The sequence below is a fragment of the Indicator indicator genome, chromosome 13, assembly GCF_027791375.1.
Source record: "Indicator indicator isolate 239-I01 chromosome 13, UM_Iind_1.1, whole genome shotgun sequence".
Classification (NCBI taxonomy): domain Eukaryota; kingdom Metazoa; phylum Chordata; class Aves; order Piciformes; family Indicatoridae; genus Indicator; species Indicator indicator.
This window is the reverse complement of record NC_072022.1, coordinates 3,758,809-3,783,713: the sequence shown is the minus strand read 5'-3', so window position 1 is coordinate 3,783,713 and position 24,905 is coordinate 3,758,809. Positions and strand designations below refer to the sequence as shown.

The window sequence follows — 24,905 nt, the reverse complement described above, 5'->3', positions numbered from 1 at the left end:
GATAAGAGCTGTTTCCTAAGTATTTTTTTGTGCCTTGACTCCCATTGGATGCTTGCAAGTGCTGTTAGAACAGCCTTATCTTTTCCACCAAAACACCAGGAGACATGCAGCATCCCTGCAAGTACAAATTTAACTTCATTGGGTCATGCCTTAGATTCAGAACAGAGTAACAATAAATTTGAATATCTCTGGAATGTGTAGTCTTTCATGTGCTGTTTGACAGTTCCTAATTATTTCAAGTGGGCGCCCGGCTGATACTTCCACTTGCCTAATTACTTCCCTCCTATAGGCTTTTTTCCAGTACTGAAACGAGACACAAAATCCCCGAAAGACTCATTTATAATAATAATGTTTATGGTATTGTGGTAAAAACGTAATTTTTTTTTTTTAATTTCAAAGTGATTATGTAAACTTCAAGGGCCCTGATGTTTCTTAAACATCTATAATGTAACATGGCTTTTGTGCTTACTTTACTAGATCTAATGCAAGAAGCTGGGAAAACTAGCAGACTGAGTCCTTTTCTTTGGCTTGGAGGGGCATAAGACATTGTCATTAGAAAACTGATGCTTTGATCAGGCTGCTGGAGAGCTTGTTGCAGCCTCTCAGTACTTAAAGACACCCATCATAAAGAGGAGGGGACACTTTTTAGCAGGACCTGTTGTGACAGGACAAGGGGTGATGGTTTTAAACTAAAACAGGAGATACAGACAAGATGCAAGGAAGTCTTTTGCACTGAGGGTGGTGGAACACTGATGTTTAATAACTAGGTCTCTTGCTGTTTGAGATTTCTGACTGGACTTCATTTTACCAGTAGAACCTTTTCTACAAGACACTTGTAAAGCTTGTGTGTCGGTGTGAGCTGAAATTCCCCCCTCACCGACAATAGCCAGGCTAGCTCAGTCTGGAAGCAAATGTAAAGCTGTATTTACAAGCAGAGTCTAAAATCTACGATGAAATGCAATGAATATGTACAAATATACAAAATTCACAACATTTACAAATATGTACAATCAACAGAAAAGCACAACTGATCTCCCTTTGCTTCCCCCCAAGGGGACCCTCCCAAAGGGGCCTCTCTCTCTCCCAGGAGCTTCCCCCCAGACCCCCCTGGACAGAAAGCAGAGTTAGTTAAGCAGAAAGTTGTTAACTTAGCTGCCAAGGTCAGTACGTGTTATCTTCAGCCAGAAGAGAAGAAGAAACAGCAGCCAGACAGCCCAGCAACTGCCCCCACTGCTGAACGCAGAATGTGCAGAGTGCCTACTTTGTTTTGGGTGATAGTTCTTAAACGTTTCTATCTATCCAATGGAAGTGTGTTTAGAACAATCAGTATTTTGCTTTCTTACACCCAATAGTGACTTATTTACACTCTTTGTCTGTTTTGAACTTTGCAAGGAAAAACTAAAAAGACAGTTTCAAACCATCACAGCTTGCCTGGTAGTTGCAGTTTTACAAGAGTATAATACTTTGTCTCTTGGGTCATGGTTGCCTTCTGGTAGACATCCGCTTGGTTTCATGTCTGTTACATAATGTACTTCTAGCATGAGGTTTTGCAACCTGAAATTGCACAATAAAGGTAAATCTAACTTTTCTGAGATAGTCTAGTTTCCACAAGTGAGTTTCAGATTTGCTTTGCAGTAGCTCTCCTGTTTCACCTGGGCTGCAGTGCTCTGCACCAGAAGGGAGGTAATGCTCTGTGTGAATTCACAGCACTGGCTGCAGCCAGCAGCAAGGTGCCGAAGCAGTGAAGTCATGACTGAAGTAGCGTCTTCACTAAGGCAAGTTGTGTACTAGGACATGCTGAAGTAGTGAAGTAACGTGCTGTGTTTGGGCAGGTCTGAAAGGCAGTCTTGCTTATGGCTGCAGTGTAGGTATGTGTGCCTGCGACGGGTTGTGCTCAGCTGTGGTGTGTAACAGAGACAGTATAGGTACAGTGATTGGATCTTCTCTTCAAGCTACATGAGTATGGATATTTTTGGAATATCTTCTGGAAACTGGGCTAAACTGGATTCTATGGTGCTCCTTCTTTGCTGGTTAAAGCAACTTCAGCTATGCAAGTGCACTGGTCACAGCCCTGGCTGCATCATAGGCTTGCTAGCAGTGCAAGTTGGACACTGTCAGAAGTGACAATGACTCTTGGAATGCCACTTGCCTTTGTCTCTGTGCTGTACAGAAAGTAGGGGTCTTGCTTTAGGCCAGCACTGACAGATGAATTTTGTGATTTTAGACCTTAGGGTGTGTGACTGTCATCAGTCATGACTTATGCACAAGGTAGTAGGGATAAGTGGTATTTTTATTTTCAGAACTAGGATCAAAGACAGTAGCTGTATGCTGAAGGCTTCATCATCCAGGTCATGCCTCCATGCAGAGATGGGTAAAATGTGGCTGGTGGTATTTTACAGTAGGTAACTTGCTTTAGCTGCGATCAGAATGATTCTGCAGCGTAAGCAGCACCGTAGTTAGTGAATAATTGCTGTCTGACACTCCACCCTTGTCTTCTTAAAGTTCCTCTTACCTTTAAGCACCTGCTGCACCTCCCTTGTGGGAAGTGATTACTGTTTGGCAGCATGTAGGCTTGTCAGTCAAACCTGTTCCAGATGGGGCTTCCTGACTCTAAGTTTGCTTTTTTTTCCTTTTTCTTTTTTTTTTTTTTTCTTCTTTTTCAAAGTCTGGGAGGGCTTTCAGTAGAAATGATCTATTACAAAGTGTGAGCAAATCAGCAGTGTCAGAAACATCAGTGCTGCTGCTCTAATCTGGGTATGGTAGCATGGTTTGGCTTAGTAAGAGTCATTGCTATAACACCAAGAAGAGTTTCTAGAGCTACAATTTCATTTCATAATGGCAGTATTTAGTACTGCCACAAGAGAAGCTCTGCACATGAGTCATGGCCATGGCTTTACTCCATTTTGATACCCTGCTGCCTGGGCTTCAAAGGCCTCAATATTCTTTGGAAATAATATATATATTCTTTTCTCTCTAAGTTATATACTATAAAAGACACTGCTTTTAAATTTTTTTCTTCTCTTTGAAAGTGTATTTTAAGTTTGTCTTACTTTAGAATCACATTTAATACTGGGTATTAAATGAATACACTAATTTTCTGTCTGCTAGTAACTATTGTTTTCCTTTTCTAGAGAGTTGCGAAGTTGGGAGAGAGGAACAGAAAAGGGGAGACAAATTTTTGGAGCATTTCTGCGGGTAGCAGTAAGAAACTCGGGGTGTCTGCTCAGCAGTGTCTCAGTCAACTCTGTGTGATGGTGTTTGAGCTGTACATCCTTAGAATAATGATCTGAGGATCAGCCTTGACTTGTGAACATGGGTAGTAGAGGGCTAGTTGAGGAGCTCAATCCTTCCTTTAGAATTTAAACCCATATTGAAACATAAAACTGATTCTTTTGCCTTTTTTTTTTTTTTTCCTCTAATAGAGCATAACTAGGTTTAAAGATAATTTGCTCAAGTTGATTGAAAGCGAATTTTTTGGGTTGGAGGCCATCACAAGTCCTGTACAATTTTGCAGTATCAATCCACAAATGTTTTGGTTGTAACTATTCTCATTTGGGCTGTACTTTTTCTGCTGTTCATCTAATGATGCTATTTCAGGACATTTCTCTGAATAGTGAGGTGGAACTTGTTGACTAAAAGGAGTGGGAGGAAGATGAGATGGGAAAGAAACAAATTTCTTAACAAAAAGGAGGTGGATGGAAGGGGGTTGAATAGATAGGTAAAACCTTTTTCAGATTGTACCATGAATGTTGTCAGTATTTGGAGATTCCCCAGTCCCCAAGACTAAAAAATGTCAGGGTTGTAAAAAATGTGTTCTGGCTTGCTTTAGTCATAAATGGGCTCGCACTCTTAAGTAAAGATTATGTAAATAAAGCTTTGGAAGATGGGACTGATTTTGAATTTTTGAGGGTATTGAGAATTTTTCTGTACGAAGAAAGGAGAGATTATGTCTGTACAGTGAAAATCTGACCTATCTCTTGCAGTTTTGAGTAGCATGTGTGTACTGAGTGTAATATTGTCTTGCTATGTATGCCTTTGTTGTAGGATCGAGTGTATGTGCAGCAGAATAACGTAGAGAACGTCTACAATTTGGGCTTGATTATTTTCCGAGACCAAGTTGTCCGCTACGGCTGTATCAGGGATCACCTGCGGCAGACTCTGCTGGATATGATTGCGAGAGAAAGGAAAGGAGAAGTTGTAGACAGGTAAGATGTTTGTGACTGTCTTGGGTTGGAAATAACCTGTCAGCTACAAGTGAATCAAAGACATACAAAAATCATTATTTAAGGCTGCATTTCTGATCACAAGTAGAATTTATCCATGCTTCTTTGTACGTGAAGGTTTAGCATAATGGTAAAGAGGGAATCTCATTAATATTTTTTTAATACTTGTCTTGTGGGTTTTTTAATACTTTTATTAAATCTCTCTATTGAAACCCCTGTACCAGAGCATTTGGTTATAAAGTAGAGTTTCGACAATCCTCTGCCTCTTTCTCCCTTACATTTTCTCTGTACCAAGAGGTTGATTTTTCTCCTACCTGTTTTTTTTAGTAGTAGTATTATTATTGAAGTTTTTAAATTCTATTTCCTCTCCTCATGTTTTGACCCAGTTGTTTCTTGGTAGTTCAGTTGCATCTCTGAGCTTTTAATCAGTTCCTTATGTTCTCTAGCCAGTTTAATAGGTGTGGAGTTTCATGCCACATGCTACAGATTCTGCAGATGAAGCCACTTCAGATTTGCCAGTTTTCTTGTGCCTCTCCAGTTTCAGAGCAGCTGTTGGGTGTGGAGATACTAATTTGGCTGCAATTCTGTGGCTGAGATTGCCCAACATTCAAGTTATGAAGAGAAAAATCGTCCCTCGTCACAGCTGTGTATTGTCCCCTGCTGCCACATAGAGGATTTTTTTCCTGGATGCAGTTCTTTTGTTTTTACAGTTTATTGACGTGTCACTGCCTAACCAAATCCATTTTCATTTTGTTGTTTTTTTCTTTAAAATCACAAAAACCTGAACCCCAACCAACCATCTAAAAAACCTCAGCTTTGCAAAGCATCTTCCCTCTGTGCAGTTGTTTTGAATTGCTCAGTTCCAACCTACATGTGCAGTTCCCAGTTCTCCTTGAAGTAGTACTTTTGATGATTTTCTTGTATGTTGAAATATTCCAAATTTTGAGACATGCGTCCCTGTCACCCTACTAAAAATATTAAAGTTATAGAGTCATACAATGGTCTGGGTTGGAAGGGACCTCCAAAGGTCATCTAGTCTGACTCCCTCTGCAGTAAGCAGGGCATCGTTAGCTACATCAGGTTGCCCAGAGCCTCACCTTGAATATTGAATAAACATTGACAGCTCCTTCATTTAGAACAAAACTAAACAATTTTGCTCCTGTAATCTTGAAAAAGTGTCATGTAGCAAACAGATGGACTTATTATGATATGGAGGAATTCCTATTACTGTATTTATGCTGATATTCTGCTCTGAATTGTTATTCTGCTGTGTCTCCCAAGCATGTAGATTTCTCAAGTTGTTAACAACTTACTTTTTGGCAGAGGCGCAATAAGAAATGCTTGCCAGATGTTAATGATTCTAGGTCTTGAAGGAAGATCAGTCTATGAGGAGGACTTTGAGGCTCCGTTTTTGGAGATGTCTGCAGAATTTTTTCAGGTACAGCAATGTTGTAATAATCATGTTTGGAAAGTTGTTGTAACCACATGGATTTGTGAGAATTGGTGGTGCTTTGTGGTTGCTGCTTATTTGCTGAGTCTGTCCATCTCTGTCAAATGAATAAGTAAAATCACTATCTTTGGAGGAAAAAAAATTTTACACAAATACCATAATTTAAATGTAACTGAGCTGTGGGTTCCAGTAACATGCAAAGTCATCATCATGCTCATCTGGTGCCTGCTTCGGGCTATTTCATGCACCTTTAAGCCAGTCTGTTTGAAATACCAGTAGCATGAAGGGTTCAAACTGTTCCAAGCTGGGAATGGAGATGGGAGACTTCTGTCAGCCTACCTTTGAGGAAACAGTTTCCTTCCTCGTCTCTACATTTATGAGTTACTTTGTAATAAAATGAAGCAACTCAAGGAATTAAGTGTATCCAAGTGGTAATCTAGTTATTGGTCAGCTACTGAATAATAATACATTTTAAATATTTCCTGAGGTTTTTGTGAGATAGCTTCAGGAAAAAAATCTAGTTTTGTGGTTGTTGAGTGTACTGCTCATCTATTATTAAAAATGGATAGAAATTATAAAAGCATTTTAAAAGATAAGGTCATTTGTCAGTCTCCCAGTTCTTAAGCAGTATCAGCTGTCTGTAATACCCTCTTAGCCTTGCCTTAAAAAAAAAAAAGAAAAAAAGAAAAGTAAATTAGAAAGTCCTCCAAAAGACTCTGCTCACCAGCATGGATAAAACCAGTTTGAGATCATAATGTGCTCAGCATTGTCACTAACAAGTGGTAACTGGTGATCCTCACAACTCATAAATGTGCCATAAATTGATATCGGAAAGGAATCCTTGCCTCTTCCTTCTGCCCGTCCTTCCATTTGCTTTGGACCCATGGCTAAAACTTGCAGTTGGTAAGTGAAAGCTAGGCTAGATAGTTTTCAGGTGAAAAAGACCGGGTTAATGCTTAATGTTCCACCTTCTATATGTAGCACAGTTAGTGTAATAGTGTCATTGTTTGTCTTAAGCATGTATGTAAATCTTAGGTGTATAATGTGCTGGGCTTGCCTTGAACTTGCTTATAAATGCTGATCTGAATTAACTACTATGTTACTTTTTTCCCTTTAAAAATAAACTCTAAAGTATTAATTTGTGTTAATCACAGATGGAAAGTCAGAAATTTTTAGCTGAAAACAGTGCTTCTGTATATATAAAGAAAGTAGAAGCTAGAATTAATGAAGAAATAGAACGGGTGATGCATTGTCTGGATAAATCAACCGAAGAACCAATTGTGAAAGTTGTTGAGAGGGAACTTATTTCCAAGCATATGAAAACTATAGTGGAAATGGAGAACTCTGGGCTAGTTCATATGCTGAAAAATGGGAAGACAGAAGGTAAGAGTGTATCGTGTGAAGACAGAAATGGTTACAATACTGCTTGTTGTTTTTAAACATTGGATAAGTCAAGCTTAATGTTTGTGTTCCTGTGTAATTGTAAGAACACTGTAGTGGCACTGTTTTGCAAACACCTCAAAATATGACTTCAGAGGACTTTAGCGGGCTCTTAAAACGGAACCTATACATATAACTTATTTTATTTAGTACCAGATACAAGTAATTTTTTTGGTAAGCCAGGTATCTCTTAATAAAAGCACATGCCTGTTGTAGCAGTCCTTGTTACCTGTTTTCCAAGAGCCATTCTATGACTTTCTCTCCTCTAGTATGTAGCTGTCAAAATGCAATTTTTTTTTTTTTTCCCCTGGCCCACAGACAGTTCACTACCTACAATGGTGGTGACCTGGAGTTTAATCTGGCTGGTGGCCAGTCACTAACGGTGTTCCCCAGGGCTCCATGTTGGGGCCAGTTCCTTTTAATATCTGTATCAGTAGTCTGGGTGAGGGGATCAAGGACATCCTCAATAACTTTGAAGATAACACTGAGTTGGGAGTGTCGATTTGCTGGACTGTAGGAAAGCTCTACAGAGGGACCTGGACAGTATGGATCCATGGGCCAAAAATAACTGTATAAGGTTCAACAATAACCCCCTGTGATGCTACAGGCTTGGGGAAGAGTGGCTGGAAACTGCCTGGTGGAAAAGGACCTGGGGGTGTTAGTCAAAAGCTGGCTGAAGTTGATCCAGCATCTGCCAAGGTGGCCAGAAGGCCACCAGCATCCTGGCCTGAATCAGGAATAGTGTGGCCAGCAGGACCAGGGCAGTAATTGTCCCCCTGTATTTAGTACTGGTGACACCACTCCTTGAATACTCATTCAGTCTTGGAGCAGGACCAGAGGAGGGCAACGAGTTTGATAGAGGGTCTGGAGAACAAGTGTTGTGAGGAGCAGCTGGGGGAACTGGACTTTTCTAGTGTGGGAAAAAGGAAGCTTAGGGTAGAGCTTCTTGCCCTCTACAGCTCCCAGAAAGGAGATGATAGTGAGGTGGGGGTCGGTCTCTTCTCCCTGGTAACAAGTGATAGGACAAGAGGAAATGGTCTCAAGTTGCACCAGGGAAAGTTTAATTTGGTTATCAGAAGAAGCTTTTTCACTGAAAGAATGGTTATTAAATAATGGTTGGACTCAGTGATCTTACAGATCTTCTGCAATCAAAACAAATCTATGTAAAAAGTGCTGGTATAAATGACATTAATAGAACTATTGCAGGACCAATTCTTGGTGAGAGGGCTTTGTTGCAGAAAAAAATGTTGGCTGTTTTTAAAGGATAAGAGGAAAGTATAATGAAGTTGAAAAAGAGGCTTGGCTTGATGTGGTTTTCTCTAATAGAGGCTCATGTAGGACAAAATGACTGAATGAAAGATAGTGTGGAAAGAAATAGAGAATAAGTTTCTGAAGCAGCATAATGAAGGGAGTGATTGTAGTATCTATATTTAGAACTCATGCTAAAGCCCTGAAAATGGGGAATGGCCTTGCTGCTTAGATTAATGGCTTTGGTTCCTTAAAGCAGCTTCACAATTACAAGGAGCTAGAGTGACAAAGTGAGCAAATTTCTCAGCTGAAAGAATTACTGCATTGAAAAGGAAAGTGATGATACTATACTGAATGTTTTGGGTTTTTTCTTTAGCATCCAGTTAAGATAGCCTTCAGTCTGAGGGTACAAGGATATTGAAGGGTATTGATAGAGAAATTAGTTTAACCTTTACAGGCCTTGATTTGATTTAGTTAAATACTGAAGAGGAGATAGTTGCTGCATTGTGGAGATAAGATTTCATATAAATGACCAAGGATGGATTTCTCTTTTGGAAAGCTGTGTTTAACCCAAGCCACTTCTGATTTTAGATGGATGAAACAAAGTAATGTTAAAATGATACAGCTTACTTCAAATAAATATGAATTGAACTGCAGGTTTTCCTTTTAATACAGAAACAGAGTTCTCAGTGTTTTTGTAATTGCTTTAATTTAGACTTTTAAAATAACTTCTAATATTATGTTTGATTTTTAGAATGATAATCACAGGACGGCTTAGGTTGGAAGGGATGTTTAACAGTTATCTTGTCCAGCCCCCCCTGCAGTGAGCAGGAACATCTCCAGCTCAATCAGGTTGCTCAGAGCCCTGCCCAACCTGACCTGGAAGGTTTCCAGGGATGGGACATCTACTACATTTCTGGGTAACCTGGGACAGTAAAAATTTTCTTCCTTATATCACCCCTTGTTCTGTCACAACAGGCCCTGCTAAAAAATTTGTCCCTGTCTTTCTTACAGGGCCCTTTGAGTACTGAAAGGCCACAATAAGGTCTCTGGTGCTTTTTTGTCTCCAGGCTGAACAATCCCAACTTTCTCAGGCTGTCCTCAGAGCAGTGGGGTTCATCATTTTTGTGGACTAAATCTTGGAAGTTACACTGAAAAATACAACCACACTGAAGTTTCAGTGCATTATCCTTTAGCACAAGCCTGGGGTCAGCAGTAGTGGATTCCATGCTTCAGACATCCCAAAATAATTGAAGACAATCTTTGTTTTAATGTTGTGGCTGCTGCAGTCAGCTTGTCAGGAGTAAAGGAAAGGGGTCACCAAAAGATGCTAGGGCCTGAGCTGTTACAGGATGTGTTTGTGGCTGAACTTTTACTGTTGTCTTCTGCTCTGAGATGAATGAGTTACTAACAGACTGTCCTGTATAATATCTCCTCCTTGTTTCCAGACCTTGCTTGCATGTACAAATTGTTCAGCCGTGTGCCAAATGGTCTGAAGACAATGTGTGAATGCATGAGCTCGTACCTGAGAGAGCAAGGCAAAGCACTAGTGTCGGAAGAAGGAGAAGGAAAGAATCCAGTTGACTACATTCAGGTAGTTAAATATTATAACTTTCTTTTCTCCCACTTTGGCCACGTTCTCCAGAATAGCTGTTAACTCTGTGATTGACAAGGTAACTTTAGTACTGATTCAAAAGGGATTGTTATTAATCAGCTACACTTCTTTTACTTTGTCTTTGTTTTTTTGAGATACATTTTCTGTATTTTCAGACATGTTTAGAACTCTTCATTTACCTGATCTTGAAAAATGCATGCTCAGTTTTTGACTCCCTCAGACTGATTATCAAGCTGCTGGGGACTTTCTGAATTATCCTAAATGATATTTGCCTCCAGAGCAAGTTGTGCATCTGCTGGCAAATAGCTTTATATTGCCTATTCTGTATGGTTTTCTGTAATGTTAGCTATCAAGCTTTCATAAGACAAAAATAGCCTGACAGAATTCCATGGCAAGATTAGATATGACTGAGAGGTGAAGGTGTTACAAATCACAATAAATAACTTGCTTCATTCTCAAACTTCCTGAGAAACAGAACACCTCTGTGTTAGATCTAAGTGTGTTTTCTTCTCCGTTGCTACAAAGTGCTGTGTACCACACAAAATATGCTTCAGGACTGATTGTCATCTTTCCTCTCCCATTGTCACTCGAGAAGGTGGTTTGAATTTGCGCATAAAATCTTTAGAATTCATTGAACTTTAAGGAAATATTTTTATAGTTGGGAGATGTTTTTATACTTCATGTGAAAATTTGTGTTTATTTAAACATTAAGGTTGTTAAATGTGTAGTTGAAGTCCTTGTGCCTGGTCTCTTCTATGAGCAGCATGTAATGCTGAGTATCTGTCCTCATCTCTCTTGCTTTGTTTGAAATCAATAACATTGCTAGAACTCTTTACTACTGAAAGAAGTCACTTGAGTATAAAACCACTTTTAATTGGATTCTTAATTTTCTGGCAATGCTGAAGGAAACTTCTTACCAAGCTTGGACAAGAATCACCTATCCAAGGATTGTTAACAAGAAGAGAGAATGACCTTTGAAATTCAGTAGACTTAATGATTAAAATCTGTTAGGTTTTCTGTGGTGGTATGATTTAAAACTAAAAAGCAAGGAAAATTTTGTGGAAAAATAGTATCTGGGTATCTGGATTGCTTCAAAGAAGTTTTCACTCTTTTTTAAATCCTGAGGGACCTAAAGAGGTATTGTAAAAAGGCTAACTGGGAAAGAGTTAAAAACTTAATTGTAAAGATGCTCATGATGTTTCCTGCTGCAAAAGTGAACAGTATTGTGAAGCCGAAGAAGAGCCATGCTGCATGTGCTCTGGCAGAGCTCATCCTCTCAGCCCACCAGTATGTAGCCCAACCACCTCATAAAGGTGTCCAAGGGAAGAAGGGGTTGATACTTGGTTACCGCTTGATTAATCCTTTGCTTCCATTGACACAATGGAAGAAGAGAATTGAGGAACCATCTTGCTCATCTCAGCAATCTGAACATCTGAATCTTTCAAGGACTTAAATAGCAGTAAGAAGATACACAAGAAACCACATTATACCATCAAGAAATTTCATCATAGTGCAGCACTGCCCCTGCAACGTGACATCACCAAAACCCCAAGTGTAATTGTTGAGATGATTGCAAAAGCATTGCCAAGGGTTTAGACTGAAAAATTCCTACACTAATCAGAAGGGATGTTGAACTGCTGTTGTAATTGAAGGTACTAACAGTTTCTCCTGTTGGACACCAGGTTGTTCAGATGGTGTACTCCTGGATGAGGACACATGAACTAACCTTGGTAAACAGAGAGACAGTGGGATTTACCTTGAGTTTGATATTTCTAGTGAGCTTTAATTAGCCTATCTAAAGACCATTCCTTTAAGTGAGATGTTTAGTTCAAGAAACATTACTACTACTACTTTGAGTAATTCCTGCATAGCTTCTTTAAATAACCACAGAGAAATAATTTCTTAAAGAAGAATTTAAGATCATTTAACCTGAGCAGTTGTTGTGGGCAGTCACTATCCATGATAAGTTTAACTCTGATATGAAATTTTCTTCCTCTGTCAAATGCTGTTGTAGTCATGTCTAAACCTTGTGTGTATCATACGTACTTAGCAAGGTGCTCAGGTGATTTTCAGATGCTTCTGCCTTCTGCACTCAGCTTTTTTAACTCTGGGGGAAGATGGTGCAAACCCTAAAAATCATGTTCAGAATCTGCTGATTTAGCTCAGAGAAAGTGTTTCGCCTTGGGCTTGTGAACTTCACGCTGTGATAACTGAAGAGCTTGCATCTGGCTTCCTTATCTCAACAGTGACTCTTAAAGATCAGTACAAAGCATGCAACTGAATACTGCAGAACATGTCCCTGGATTGAAATGAGACGGGAAACCCCTCAAGATTAAGTCTGTCCTTGCAGTGTGTTTTCTCCTCAGACTTGTCTAGGGCTGCAGTTAAAGGGTGCTTAGCTTCGTCTTCCCCCTATCCTGTGTTTGTGATTGTGACTTTGTCAACCTTATTCGAAAGACAGCCAGAACAAGTAGCTCCTTCAAGTTGTGGATTTAAAACTACACTAAACCAACCTGTTCAACAAGGGTGATCAAAAAGCTGTTTTAATCTTTGAGTAGCCTATTCTGGTAAACTGCACTGGTATTGGACACCAATATTTTAGCCAATTTTATCTTAAAATTGCTCCTGTAAGAGATCTGTGGCAGCTATAGATGCTGGACGGAGAGCTGTGCAGAATCTGACTGTGGATGTGATTATCTCTGACTTCATCTGTTATTACTGCTTTGCAACTTCAAATCAGTGAAGATCTGTCTTTGCTTCTTTTTGAAGGGTTTACTGGATTTGAAGAGCAGGTTTGACCGCTTTCTGCAAGAATCTTTCAATAACGATCGACTCTTCAAGCAGACTATTGCGGGTGACTTTGAGTACTTCCTAAACCTCAACTCTAGGTCTCCAGAGTACCTCTCATTATTTATTGATGATAAGCTCAAAAAGGGAGTCAAGGGAGTAAGTATAAATTAAATAAGATCTCCTTGTATAAATTTACTTTTTAAGATGTTGTGTGGCTCATCCCCCATCTCTGAAGCACTGTAACTGGATTACTTCTGGCAGATATTAGAAATAAGATTGTAGCAGATTCTGAAGTTCCCTTCCTTGTTATCTATTATTAATATCTAATAATAGGTCTAATAATTGAGATCTAAAAATTAGCTAATAATTTTTCTTTTGTAAATTAACTCACTTGACTGGGGAAAACAGTTTGTCTTTTGCTTCTTTTTACTGCTTTTACATACCAGAGGACTGTTACTGTGTCTGTCTTACCTAGCTTAAGTGCAACTGTTGCTCTCAATATTAACTCATAGCTTCTTTCATGAAATGTTTCAAGGTAGGGCACCTGAAACTGGACAGGGTGGTTCAGCTGAGGCTTCTGTGGCTCTGAATAAAGATGGATGTTATTCCATGTGTCTTATGCTAAAATTAAATTCTGTTTGTTTATAAAATTTAGTAATCATTTTGTTTCTTGTGTCATTAGGTAGGTTTTGCAAAACAAGTCTTAATATTTAAGGGCTTCAATTCCAAGCTAAAATACTTCTAATACTGACTTGCATGTGTGCTTTTTTAAAATACTTTAAAATTTATATAGGAACTTTTCCTTATATTTATCCAGGCATTCTACGCATCCATTGTCACTAATCATTGCTTTTCCCTCCATTTTAGACGTTTGTTTCTCTGTTCTATTGAGTTTGTGCACTGCTTGTTGGCTCTGTCATTCACGTGTATTAGCTTCTCTATAGACTACTGTTAGACCATATGGTTTTTGTGACTTAGATTATATAAAACACTTGTGCTGGAAGGTTTGAACTAGCAAATTATTTCTTTTGCAGCTAACAGAGCAAGAAGTAGAAACTATTTTGGATAAGGCAATGGTTTTATTTAGGTTTATGCAAGAGAAAGATGTTTTTGAACGCTATTACAAGCAGCACTTGGCAAGAAGGCTTCTTACGAACAAGAGTGTTTCAGATGACTCTGAGAAAAATATGATATCTAAATTAAAGGTAAGATGGTATCTGCATGCTTCTTCATTTATTTTAGTAAATATGATTTCTTCTGTCTTTACATAAGGGATATATAAATCATATACGTTTTGATTTGTGCTCTACAACTCCCTGAAAGGAGGTTGGAGCGTGGAATCAGCCTCCTGAGGGAAAACTGATGAAAGAGGAAATGGCCTCAAGTTGTGCCGGCGGGGGTTTAGGCTGGACATGAGAAAAAATTTCTTCCCTGAAAGGGGGTTGTCAAGGCCTGGAACAGGTAGCCCAGAGCAGTGGTGTAGTCATCTTCTCTGGAGGGGTTTAAAAACTGGGTAGATGTGCTGAGGAATGTGGTCTAGTGGTGACTTGGCAATGCTGGGTTAAGAACTGGACTCAGTGATCTTAATTATCTCTTCCAACCAAAATGCTTCTGTGCTTCTGTGAATCTGTTGTTGCTGTTAAATGCCTATGTCTGACTCTCAAAAGGTCTAATTTTCCCTTTTTCTGATAAAAAGCAAGTTCATTTCCATTTACAGTATCATGTTAAAAAGCATCTGAAAGTGTCTGCCTTGGTCTGGTAAGCTTGACATACTATTTTAAGATGAGATAGGAAACTAAAAAAAACATAAAAAAAAACATTAACAGAGAAAAGAGCAGGACAGCAAGTTTGGATATGTGTAGTTAGATCCTTGTATGAAATAGAAAACTCAGTTTTGTGTTCTTAAAGTAATGGAAATGGGAATCCAGTAACCAAATGTACAGAAGTACCATTTTTACGAGGTTTCTAAACTAATTTGCAGTTCACGTACAAGAAGCTTTGCTTTTATAGTGCTGCACAATAAAATATTTTGTGTATTTTCAGACTGAATGTGGATGTCAGTTCACGTCTAAACTGGAAGGAATGTTCAGGGACATGAGCATCTCAAACACGACGATGGATGAGTTCAGGCAGCATCTTCAGGCAACTGGGGTAAGAGTGTAGTAGGCTATGTCTGCTTGTACAAACCCCAGACCTTATCAAGCCTAGAGGGTTTTAATTTGTTGGTATTTACAGAAATACGGAGGTCTGTTCGAGGCTTGTTTTACAGCCGGAGCAGTGCCAGTCCCATTCCATGAAACGCCTTTGGGGTCCCTGTTGTGTCCCATTCCCTTGGCCGGGCGCTGCGGCAGGTCCACGGGGTGGATCTGCCTCGTGCGGCCGGCAGGGGGCGCCTGGACGCCGCCTTCCCGGCACTGCGGGGCTTGCCTGCTGCTGCCCTTCCCCGGCCCGGCTGGGCCTGCCGGCTCCCGCCTGGCCCCAGCCCTGCCTGGCTGTGCCTATCTTCCTCATCTGGCTGTGGCCACTCTAGTTGTGATACCTAGCAAGGAATATGCCTCGCTGGTAATCAGATGTTTAGCACCCCCTATCAGAGTTACTTAAAAGATGAACGCTTCAACTGTCAAATTCTTCATAACCAGTGGTGAATATTTCTGGTAAGGGCTATCTTCAGGGATCAAGTGGCAGGGCTGCATCTGTAAACTTCAGTCACTGTTTACATTGCAGTCCGGAGGTACAAGCAGGAACAGCTCCCTCTGGTTTGATAGGAGATATTCAATATTTACTCTCTCTTTCCAGAGAAGAAATTTATAAACAGTTATGTTGAAACTGATAGGTTTAGCAACCTTTCTTTATTGTATCTTTTCAAAAACCTGTTTAGAAAGATTTGTTGAACGGATTACCAGTTTTGTTCACGATCACAGACATTTCTTGTTTAAGAATTTATTGTGTTAATTTCTGTCTAAGTGCCAGAGGGGAATAATGTGGAATATTTTTCCTGTGCCATCTACCCTGATAATGATGAATTCATCTGTCTTCCTTTGTAAAAATAATGTTTCAAGATAAATGTCTCTTTTTCTTAGTCTGTGAAAATTCTATACATTTTACACTGAGACAAATGAAATATGATCCTGTTTTAACTTAGTGGATGTTTTCTTCTATCTGTCCATAGGTCTCATTAGGTGGTGTTGATCTCACAGTGCGGGTCCTCACAACAGGTTACTGGCCTACTCAGTCAGCCACACCAAAGTGCAACATCCCTCCAGCGCCCCGGCATGCTTTTGAAATATTTAGAAGGTATGTATATAAAACCCCCAGATTTCAGGGTAGAAACTTCGTCAACTTTCAGATGTATTTTACCATTAAGGATGTGTTAGCATGCTAACATGATTAGGCATTAGGAAGAAATTGATGCAGAATTTGGAGAATTCTGTAGTCACGTTTTTAGGCTTGAGATTTTGGGAGCTTTTCAGTAGAATTCTAACAAGACAGTGTTTTGGCAAAGTACAAGTTAGAAATTTTGTGTCCTTGTTGGCTACAAAAACTCTCTGTAATTGTTTAAAGCAGTTTCCTCTTAGACACAAAGCATGAACTGTGTATTAAGCTTTCCATTCAATTATATTTCAGATTTTATTTAGCCAAACACAGTGGGCGACAGCTGACACTCCAGCACCATATGGGTTCTGCAGATCTCAACGCCACATTCTATGGCCCTGTTAAAAAGGTAAAGTGTCAAAATTATGAAAATATTTTGTCCTTTTTTCAAAAGAAACGAATACACAAGTGTAAAAACTTCAGGATTTTGTAAAACAAAAGCTTACCCATTGATAGTCATACAGAATCCAGCATTGTGGGGGTTGAAAGGGACCTCTGGAGATCATCTAGTCCAACCCCCTGCTAAAGCAGGGTGACCCACAGCAGGTTATCCAGTACTGCATCATCCAGGTGGGTTCAGAATCTCTCCAGAGAAGACAACTCTAAATAGTGTAAGAATAAGGTGCATTCCATTGGCTTTAGAGTCTGATTCTTACTTGGCAGTTTTGATTTCCACCCCTCCCCACTGCCCTAAATCTGATCTGAGTGCATCACTTGGTGTCATGCCTTTGTTACCTTTATACAAAGGCATTTTTTCAAACTTTGGAATCTTAGTAGGATTTATGGAAGTACAGTGCTTAAAGTTCACACATGCATGAAAATAATTTCCTGGTGGTTTAAGACCAGCTCTAAAGTGCTAAGCTTAGAGGTAGTAATGGCTTAGAAAGATAGACAACAATGCAAAATAAACCCAAGAGTTTTAACACAAAGTACTAATGTGCAATTGTGAGGATGTTAAAATTGTGTTAGTGTAGGATAAATATAGAGATCGTATTAGAGATAAAACTAAGAACCCTGAGGGATAAGGAAGTAGTAGAACAGGGGACAGTGAGGTAGTGGAGTTTCCATCCTTGACTCAGTGTTTTTCTGAAGGCAGCCCTGAGCATCCTGCTCTAGCAGTTCTGGCTTTGAGTGGTGGCCAGCCCACTTGGTGGGACCTACAGAGTTGCGTCTACCCTCGGTCACCCTGCGATTCCAAGACAGTTGCTGGAGAGACGTTGTGTCAAGGCATATGCTTTTCTGTCAGTTGTGTAAGCTGATCTCCAAGAGAATTATTTCATCATATAGCTTCCATCTTGCCAAGGTAAAATATTTTGCAGTGGAGAATCACCTAATAGTAGTTTTGTCCTTTTAAAATAGGAAGATGGCTCAGAGGTTGGCGTAGGAGGTGCCCAAGTAACTGGCTCAAACACACGGAAGCACATATTGCAAGTCTCCACCTTCCAGATGACAATATTAATGCTCTTTAACAACAGAGAAAAATACACATTTGAGGTAAGAGTTGTGGTTTTCTTGCCAGGTTTCAGTTAACTGTTTTAGGCACTTTCTTGGCCTCTTGAGTAAACCTTTGAAGATAAGGTACCTCTCATTTGAGCGTGGATCAGGCCAATCAATAGAGAAGACAGATTACAAGCAGTGCATCTTGGGAAGCAGTCCTAGGGGAGGAAATTGTTTGGGAACAGAGGTTTTTGGGAAGGTTGAATTGAGTTTAGTGTGGTTTTTCCTGGGCCACAGAACTACAGAAAAGCTGAAGTTGGAAAGCAGCAGGTGGCTCCATTTCCTCGTTTTATCTTTGAGCAACTGGATTTAGAGGCCAGAAGGTAGAGAAGGGTTTGTATCCTGGCTTCTTAAACATGGAGGTGCTTAAATTGGCTGGTTGGAATGAGCTGTAGGATGAATCAAAAAGCTTTCATTTTTTTCTCTGAGATGGTGAGCCACAAAGGACAAGGAGTCTAGAGGGCCATTGCTGGGAGTGGTTAAAGCGGTCAGCTGGTAAGATGGTGATGGAGAAGCTTTTGGGAGCGGAGGAGGATCCTGTGCTATGATGTTTGAGCATCATGGTGTTAATGGCAATTAACAGTTTTATTTTAGATGTTGTCTTCTGTTTGAGAGAGCATTGGCAGCCACAAAAAGCAGTATGAGCATAGTTTGGAACAATGAATTTGCAGATTTGCTTTATCTACCTTTGACTTTGTAGAATAATAATTTCCCTTTTTATTTGGATTTTATTTTCAACTTAATTGGCATAATTCTATCCTGTTAATAAATAATATTTCTTTGAAGTGGTCTCAGTTGGGATTAAGGAAGGCAGGTTCAATAAGAGGCTCTTAATGAACTGCTCATATTTCAAAAAAGATATTAGAGCACAGGATGTTTCTTGTCAAATCTATAGCAGGAGCATTACAGCTTTGAGTACTTTCTCTGCAGAATACTTGAAGAGGAACAAAGAAATAAAGATGACCTAGCTCAGTTTTTCTTGGTGTTGAAATTGGGCTGGGGGATACCTTATTCCACAAAATTGTAGGCTTTGGAGTGGTGGTGTCTCACCCACACATGGCTAAATACTTTGCAGAGCAGTGACAAATACAGATTTTAATACATGCTCTATTTTATAGTTTGTTTTACTAAGGCCAGATGATAGAGAAATGTGTCCATGTGCTTTTAGGTTGTGTCTATTTTGTTTATTTCTTCTTTAGGAGTTCTTAAACTCTTCTTTTGTGCCCCATTGTATCTACAGCATTTAGACATGTTTGTTTTTGTTTGGTTTCTCTGGTGAAGTGTGTGGGAGTTGTCTTTAACTTCTGCTGGGAAAGTTTCTGAAAACCTAAGAGTGGAATGAACTTAATCTTCGTTCATTGAGTATTGAACACTGTGATTAATTGCTGGATGCTGGCCAACTGTTACTTCTCTGTCATATCAAATAAGTGCTTTTAGTGCAGCACAGCATGAGAAACGATTGTGGGGTGAGCTTGTATAAGCATCCAGCTCTGATACACAAGTGCTCCTGCAGATTCCCAGCTAACAAGTCCCCCTCGCAGTTGAGCAGATTTTGGTGGTTTGCTTTACATTGAGTGTGGTTATTAATTTCAGACTTGACAACATCCACATAATAATTCTGTGATTGAGAGAAAAATGAGATAATGATAATGCAAAAATCATGCCTAAGATCCTACAGAAATTTAAAGTTACTGAGTATCAAAATTCCTTCACAAAAATGTGTGGATTGATTGTACTTCTGTAGAGTTTATTTATGTATGCAAAAGAACTGGTTGTCATGTGGGTCTCCATTAATCTAGGGTGAATCGAAGGGGCAGGGTCTGGGAGAATCACAGAATGGTTTGGGTTGGAAAGGACATTAAAGGTCATCTACTTCCAACCCCAGTGCCACAGGCAGGGACACCTCCTACTCCCTCTTACTAGACCAGCTTGTTCAAGGTCCAATCCATCCTGCCTTTGAACACTTCCAGGGTTGGAGCCTTCTGTACTTCTCTGGACAGCCTGTTCCAGTGCCTCACCACCTTCATGAGGAAGAATTTCTTTCTAATACCTAATCTAAATCTTCCTCACTCTGTCACTACATGCCTTTGTAGCAAGCCCCCCTCCAACTACCCTGTAGACCCCCTTCAAATACAGGAAGGCTGCTTTAATGTCTCCCCAGAGCCCCCTCTTCCCTAGGCTGAACAATCTCAAGTGTCTCAGCTCATCCTTATAAGAGAGATGCCCTAGCCCTCGGATCATCTTTGGCTCTCCCTTCCATTGGTAAAGACCTTTTCAACAGTGTTGCTGAATGCAAAAGCAGTTCTTGATCAGGAATAATCAGGAACATTATAGATGTTCTCCATCGCTGATTTAGAACTTGTTCTGTTCAGCAAATGCTGGAGAGTGAGCAAATCCTTTAAGTCTTCTCAAAAATACAGTGAGATGAAGCAGGTGGTATTCATTCTTCTCTTTTCAGCTCATGGTGACTCTTTACTTGACAGAATTCCCTCTGCACAGACCCAGGTGAATCATTTTGCATAGTATATGTGTCTCTTGAGACTTGGTTATCAAATGGATTCTTAACCTTGCAAGCGTCAGTGCTGTTTGCAAAATGTGATACTTATTTCTGCCACAGCCATCAACTAATAAAGATTATTTTTCTTCAGGAAATTCAACAAGAAACTGATATCCCTGAAAGAGAGCTGGTTCGAGCCCTGCAGTCCCTGGCGTGTGGCAAACCAACGCAACGTGTCCTCACGAAAGAGCCTAAATCAAAAGAAATAGAGAATGGTCACATATTTACAGTGAACGACCAGTTCACATCCAAACTACACAGAGTCAAGATTCAGACGGGTAAGGGAAGTTCATAGCCTGCTCTCTGCAGCCCCAAAACTGCCTTAAAATGCCAACTTACCTTTTGCAGGATTGATGCCCATACAAGTAAAAGGAAGAGAGTAATACTTTGTTGTTGTTGATTCATGGCATCAAAATGAAAGTTAAATGCTTGGAAGAGTCATAGTTCAGGTTTTTATTGAAAAAAAAATTGTAATTATCTCTCGACAGCAAATGTTAAACAAGAAATAAAATTCAATTTCGTTAGTACAATTAAAAATACTCCACTGATTGACTCAGAAATAAGAGAATTGCCTCAGAAGTTGCTGCACTGGCATGCAATGGAATGGTTTTAACCCTCTGATCAGGGCCCAAGGCACTTCCCTGCTGTAATTGAAGTAAATTTTGTGACAACTCCTTGAGCTTTAGTGGAGTTTTGCCTTTTCATTTCCACTGCCTACATGTGGTGGATATGATTTGGGGTTCAAAATGGTTTTAAAGCAAATTTGATGCATGTGATTTTGTTTCTGTCTTAGACTTATGTGTATTGCTTTAAGACTGAGAAATAATTGGGGGAGTGAAGAAGGGCAGAAGGAAGGTGTTACAGCAGAGTGGGAGAAGGGCTTGAGTACAACAATGAAAGGTGAAAGGGTGAGAAGAATTAGACGTAGGGGCAGAAATAAACTATAAATAGAAGAAGAGAAGAAAATAGAGTATAGTTGAGCTGGAGAGGGTAAAAGTGAGCTCTTTCTTCTATGTTTTTAAGGCATTTAATTAATGAAATAAATTTTCAGTTCCTCTTTCTATTTTAATTAATGGATTATTTTCTATATTAAAGAGGAAAACATTTAGTGGGAGCATGAGGGTTGGTGGTGCCTGTAGCAGATTTTGAGCACTGTTCAAGTTTTAAGATAGCAATAATTAAATAACAGATTGGTACCTTGTCAGCTGCTATCAGTATGCCAGAAAGTGTTAATATGTTCTTGTGGCTGCTTTTCAATAAAACAAAAAAATGAAGTTTGGGAATGTCAAAACTCAGGAAAATAGAACTTGATGTCTAGGTGAAATAAATACTGAAGCTCACACTTACACAATGAAATTAATTCTAATTTTACTATTGTGCTTTACGTTCCTTCCTTCTCTTTAAGTTGCTGCCAAACAAGGAGAGTCTGATCCAGAAAGGAAAGAAACAAGGCAGAAAGTAGATGATGACAGGAAACATGAGATAGAAGCTGCTATAGTTCGGATAATGAAATCTAGGAAGAAGATGCAACACAATGTGCTAGTAGCAGAGGTACGTTTGTATACAGTTCTAGTGTGGGCTTGAGGTTTCCTTTTGCCTTTCCTATTAAGTGAAAGTTAAACAAGTCTCCCATTTTTCTGAAAGACTGTTGAGAGATGCTGTGTTCAGTTCCTCCAGGATTATTTTCCCTGTGTATCTGAAGACATCTAAATCCTCACCCTTCACTTCAGGATGTATTCATGGATATATCCTATTTACCTCCTCCCTTTTAGTGCTGTTGTGATGTTCTCAAATTCCTTGAAATAAACCCCACTGTACTTAGGATTATTTTTTGCTCTGATCTTGTTACTGACGTGTCCAGGTTTGAGAGATTTGAGCTCTGAGTCCTGCTGCTTTTAACTACAAAGTTTTGACAGCTTCAGCAGTAGCACGTACTTTCCACTTTCCCTGAGGGCTGTGAAATTGAGAGTATTCTCAGGTTGTGACTGTGCTGGAGGGCATCCAGGGAAAGGCAGTGATGCTGGTGAAGGGTCTGGAGCACAAGACTTGTGAGGAGCAGCTGAGGGAACTGGGCTTGTTTAGCCTGGAGAAAAGGAGGCCAAGGGGAGACCTTGTTGCTCTCTACTGTTCCTGGAAGGAGGTTGGAGCGAGATGGGGGTTGGTCTCTCCCTAATAACAAGTGGTAGGACAGGAAATGGCCTCAAGTCATGCCAGGGGAAGTTTAGGTTGGATATTAGATGAATCTTCACTGATGGGGTTATTAAACACTGGAATAGGCTCCCCAGGGAGGTGGTTGAATCCCCATCTCTGGAGGTGTTTAAACATTGATGTGGTGCTGGGGGATATGGTTTAGCACCAGGCTTGGTAGAGTTAACTAATTGTTGGATTCAATGATCTTGAAGGTCTTGCTCCGCCTGAACAGTTCTGATTCTGTACTTAGTGCTCTCGCTTGTGCCGTGACCTCACATTACTGTTTTCTGCCCTTCTGTTTCAGGTAACTCAGCAGCTGAAGGCTCGATTCTTACCAAGTCCAGTTGTTATTAAAAAACGTATTGAAGGACTTATTGAGAGAGAATATTTGGCACGAACACCTGAGGATCGCAAAGTGTACACTTACGTAGCGTAAAATGCGTTCAGAAAGTTTGATTTATCCTTGGACTATACTCTTCGCATGAACTGGGAAGTTCTTTTAAATCATTAATATTAAGACGACCATCTCTTCTATTAAATTACATGTTCTAGACCGTTCAGATCAAGCCTTTTACTCCTTTTGAGAGTTTTCAACATCAAAATTGATTGAGCTTCAGGCTTTCCAACGTTACCCCTTGTAGACATCATCCTTACAATCCTTCGGGAAAATGTGAATGTGCCGCGTTTTGTTTTCAATACTGTATGAAAACAGGAAAAGAAATAAAAAATGGAATTTAGAAAATACAACTCATTTAAAAAACGAACAAAAAAAAACTAAAAAAAGAAAAAGAAAAAAAAAAAAAACAACCAACCCACCCCCAAACCAACAAAACCCCCCACAAATAAAATGGTTGGAATTAAATTTCCCCAGGTCTTCAGTGTTGATGTAAACGTGTGTCTGTAGTGTTGCTTAGCACTTCGCGCATTGTACAAGTTGGGTTGAAAAGAAGCCGCAACTGGTAAAGCAGAATTCCCAAGTTTATTTTTTGCTCTGCTTCAAATACTTCTTTTAACTATGTTTAATTTAAATGTTTGGGAAATCTTTTGAAGACCCAAGAAGACAACTTGAGCATGTTTCACCCTTCCAGCCACACTCGCTTCCACCAACATGAATCGGAAACTTCTGGGGGCTCAGAGAAAAAAAAACACTACGTTAAATAATTTCAGCTTTCCCTCTGTAATTTGAGTTCTTCGAAATTAAACTCTATATTGATTAGGTTTGTTCTGGTTTCTTCATAGGAAAACAGGAGAAGATTTTAGTGTGTATAAACTGTATAATAATTTTTGCTGTTGTACTCACTGCTGATGGTGGATTGTACAGGGCGATGTTTTTATTTCACTAAATGTAGACAAAATAAATTTAAAATAAATGGATTTAGTGTACACAAGCAACTAAGTCAAGTGTGTCAGAGTGCAGGGTTGACAATCTTCTGAAGCTAAAAAAAAATCTGTCCCCTGGGGAAACATACTTTGATTATGTTTTCTTAATAGTCATCAGGGATGGATCTGTAGCCCCAGGGTTTCCCACCATGAGCGCTTGCTTCAGGAGATTAACGTGAAGCCAGCCTGCACTACTGGATTTTAAAAACACATTTTAAATGTGCAATCAAGTTGTTACTGGAACGACATTTTTAGTTCCTATCCCAAACTCTTCTTGTCAGTAATCTGCAAAAATAGATTAAAAATGGCCCTTTAGTGGCATTATTACTCTGATAGTTGGAAGCATAGTTGGAAGCAGTTTGAAGTGTACATTGTGCTGCAGAGTTATTAAACAGGACTTCTAACATTCCAGTGCATGATTACATAGGAAAATAGCTGCAGAGAAACTGCTCTAATTCAAAGCAATCTACTTTTTTTCTTGCTTCACATTACTGTCATCCATAGATAGTGAAAAGTACAGCTGGGGATTGGCTTCTAGTATGTAGAGCTGGAGCTGAAACAAGAAGCAAAACTTGGTTGTGGAGCATTAAGACACTCTCAGAGCGTTTCTTGATGAGCTGTGTTAAATATTTGGTGGGGGTGTCATGTAGCAATGTGGCTGGGGAGGACTTTTCATTGTGTGTCCCAAATTTCAGCTCTCTCCAACCTGTAAAGATACAAATCCTGGCTATTGCTCTGTAGCAGGGTATTTATTCTACAGAGAGGGACTGGAATTGGGGGGGGATAATTTGGCTTGATTATTCTGAACCTGTTTATTAAGAAGCTTTACTGAAGCTTACCGCACACCCAAAGCATACAGATTAGTTTTCAAGTCAGAGGAGGTGGCTGGGAGACATCCCTGCCACCAAGAATTCATCAAGAATTCAGCTCCAAAAGAGAACAGCCAGGCCATCAGCCACTGTAAAAAAGGGTTGCTGGATATTAATGTAATTGTTGCTTAGCCATGGAACAATGCTAAACAGGCTGGATGAGATCTGGGGTTTGGATTGTGTTTCAAGTCCTTGGAAACATCTTCCTCTAAGTGTGAAAGTTTTGGGTTGTGCATGTCCCGTTCTTCAATAGCACAACTGTCGTGGTGATCAG

General features: G+C 39.7%; 1 protein-coding gene across 2 annotated transcripts in view; it reads left to right on the top strand.

The window, feature by feature from the left end:
- CUL3 (cullin 3) overlaps positions 1–23,141 on the top strand; it is a 54,381-nt gene extending 31,240 nt beyond the window's left edge. For both annotated transcript variants that reach the window (XM_054386347.1, XM_054386346.1), the window contains 13 exons: positions 4,045–4,205; positions 5,547–5,661; positions 6,828–7,056; positions 9,810–9,955; positions 12,746–12,922; positions 13,801–13,971; positions 14,810–14,917; positions 15,936–16,060; positions 16,391–16,487; positions 17,498–17,632; positions 20,284–20,470; positions 21,598–21,743; positions 22,687–23,141. In XM_054386347.1, coding sequence (XP_054242322.1) covers positions 4,045–4,205; positions 5,547–5,661; positions 6,828–7,056; positions 9,810–9,955; positions 12,746–12,922; positions 13,801–13,971; positions 14,810–14,917; positions 15,936–16,060; positions 16,391–16,487; positions 17,498–17,632; positions 20,284–20,470; positions 21,598–21,743; positions 22,687–22,818 — 1,929 coding nt within the window. In that variant the 3' untranslated portion in view covers positions 22,819–23,141. The remainder of the gene's footprint in view (positions 1–4,044; positions 4,206–5,546; positions 5,662–6,827; positions 7,057–9,809; positions 9,956–12,745; positions 12,923–13,800; positions 13,972–14,809; positions 14,918–15,935; positions 16,061–16,390; positions 16,488–17,497; positions 17,633–20,283; positions 20,471–21,597; positions 21,744–22,686) is intronic.
- Positions 23,142–24,905: the final 1,764 nt, after the last annotated feature.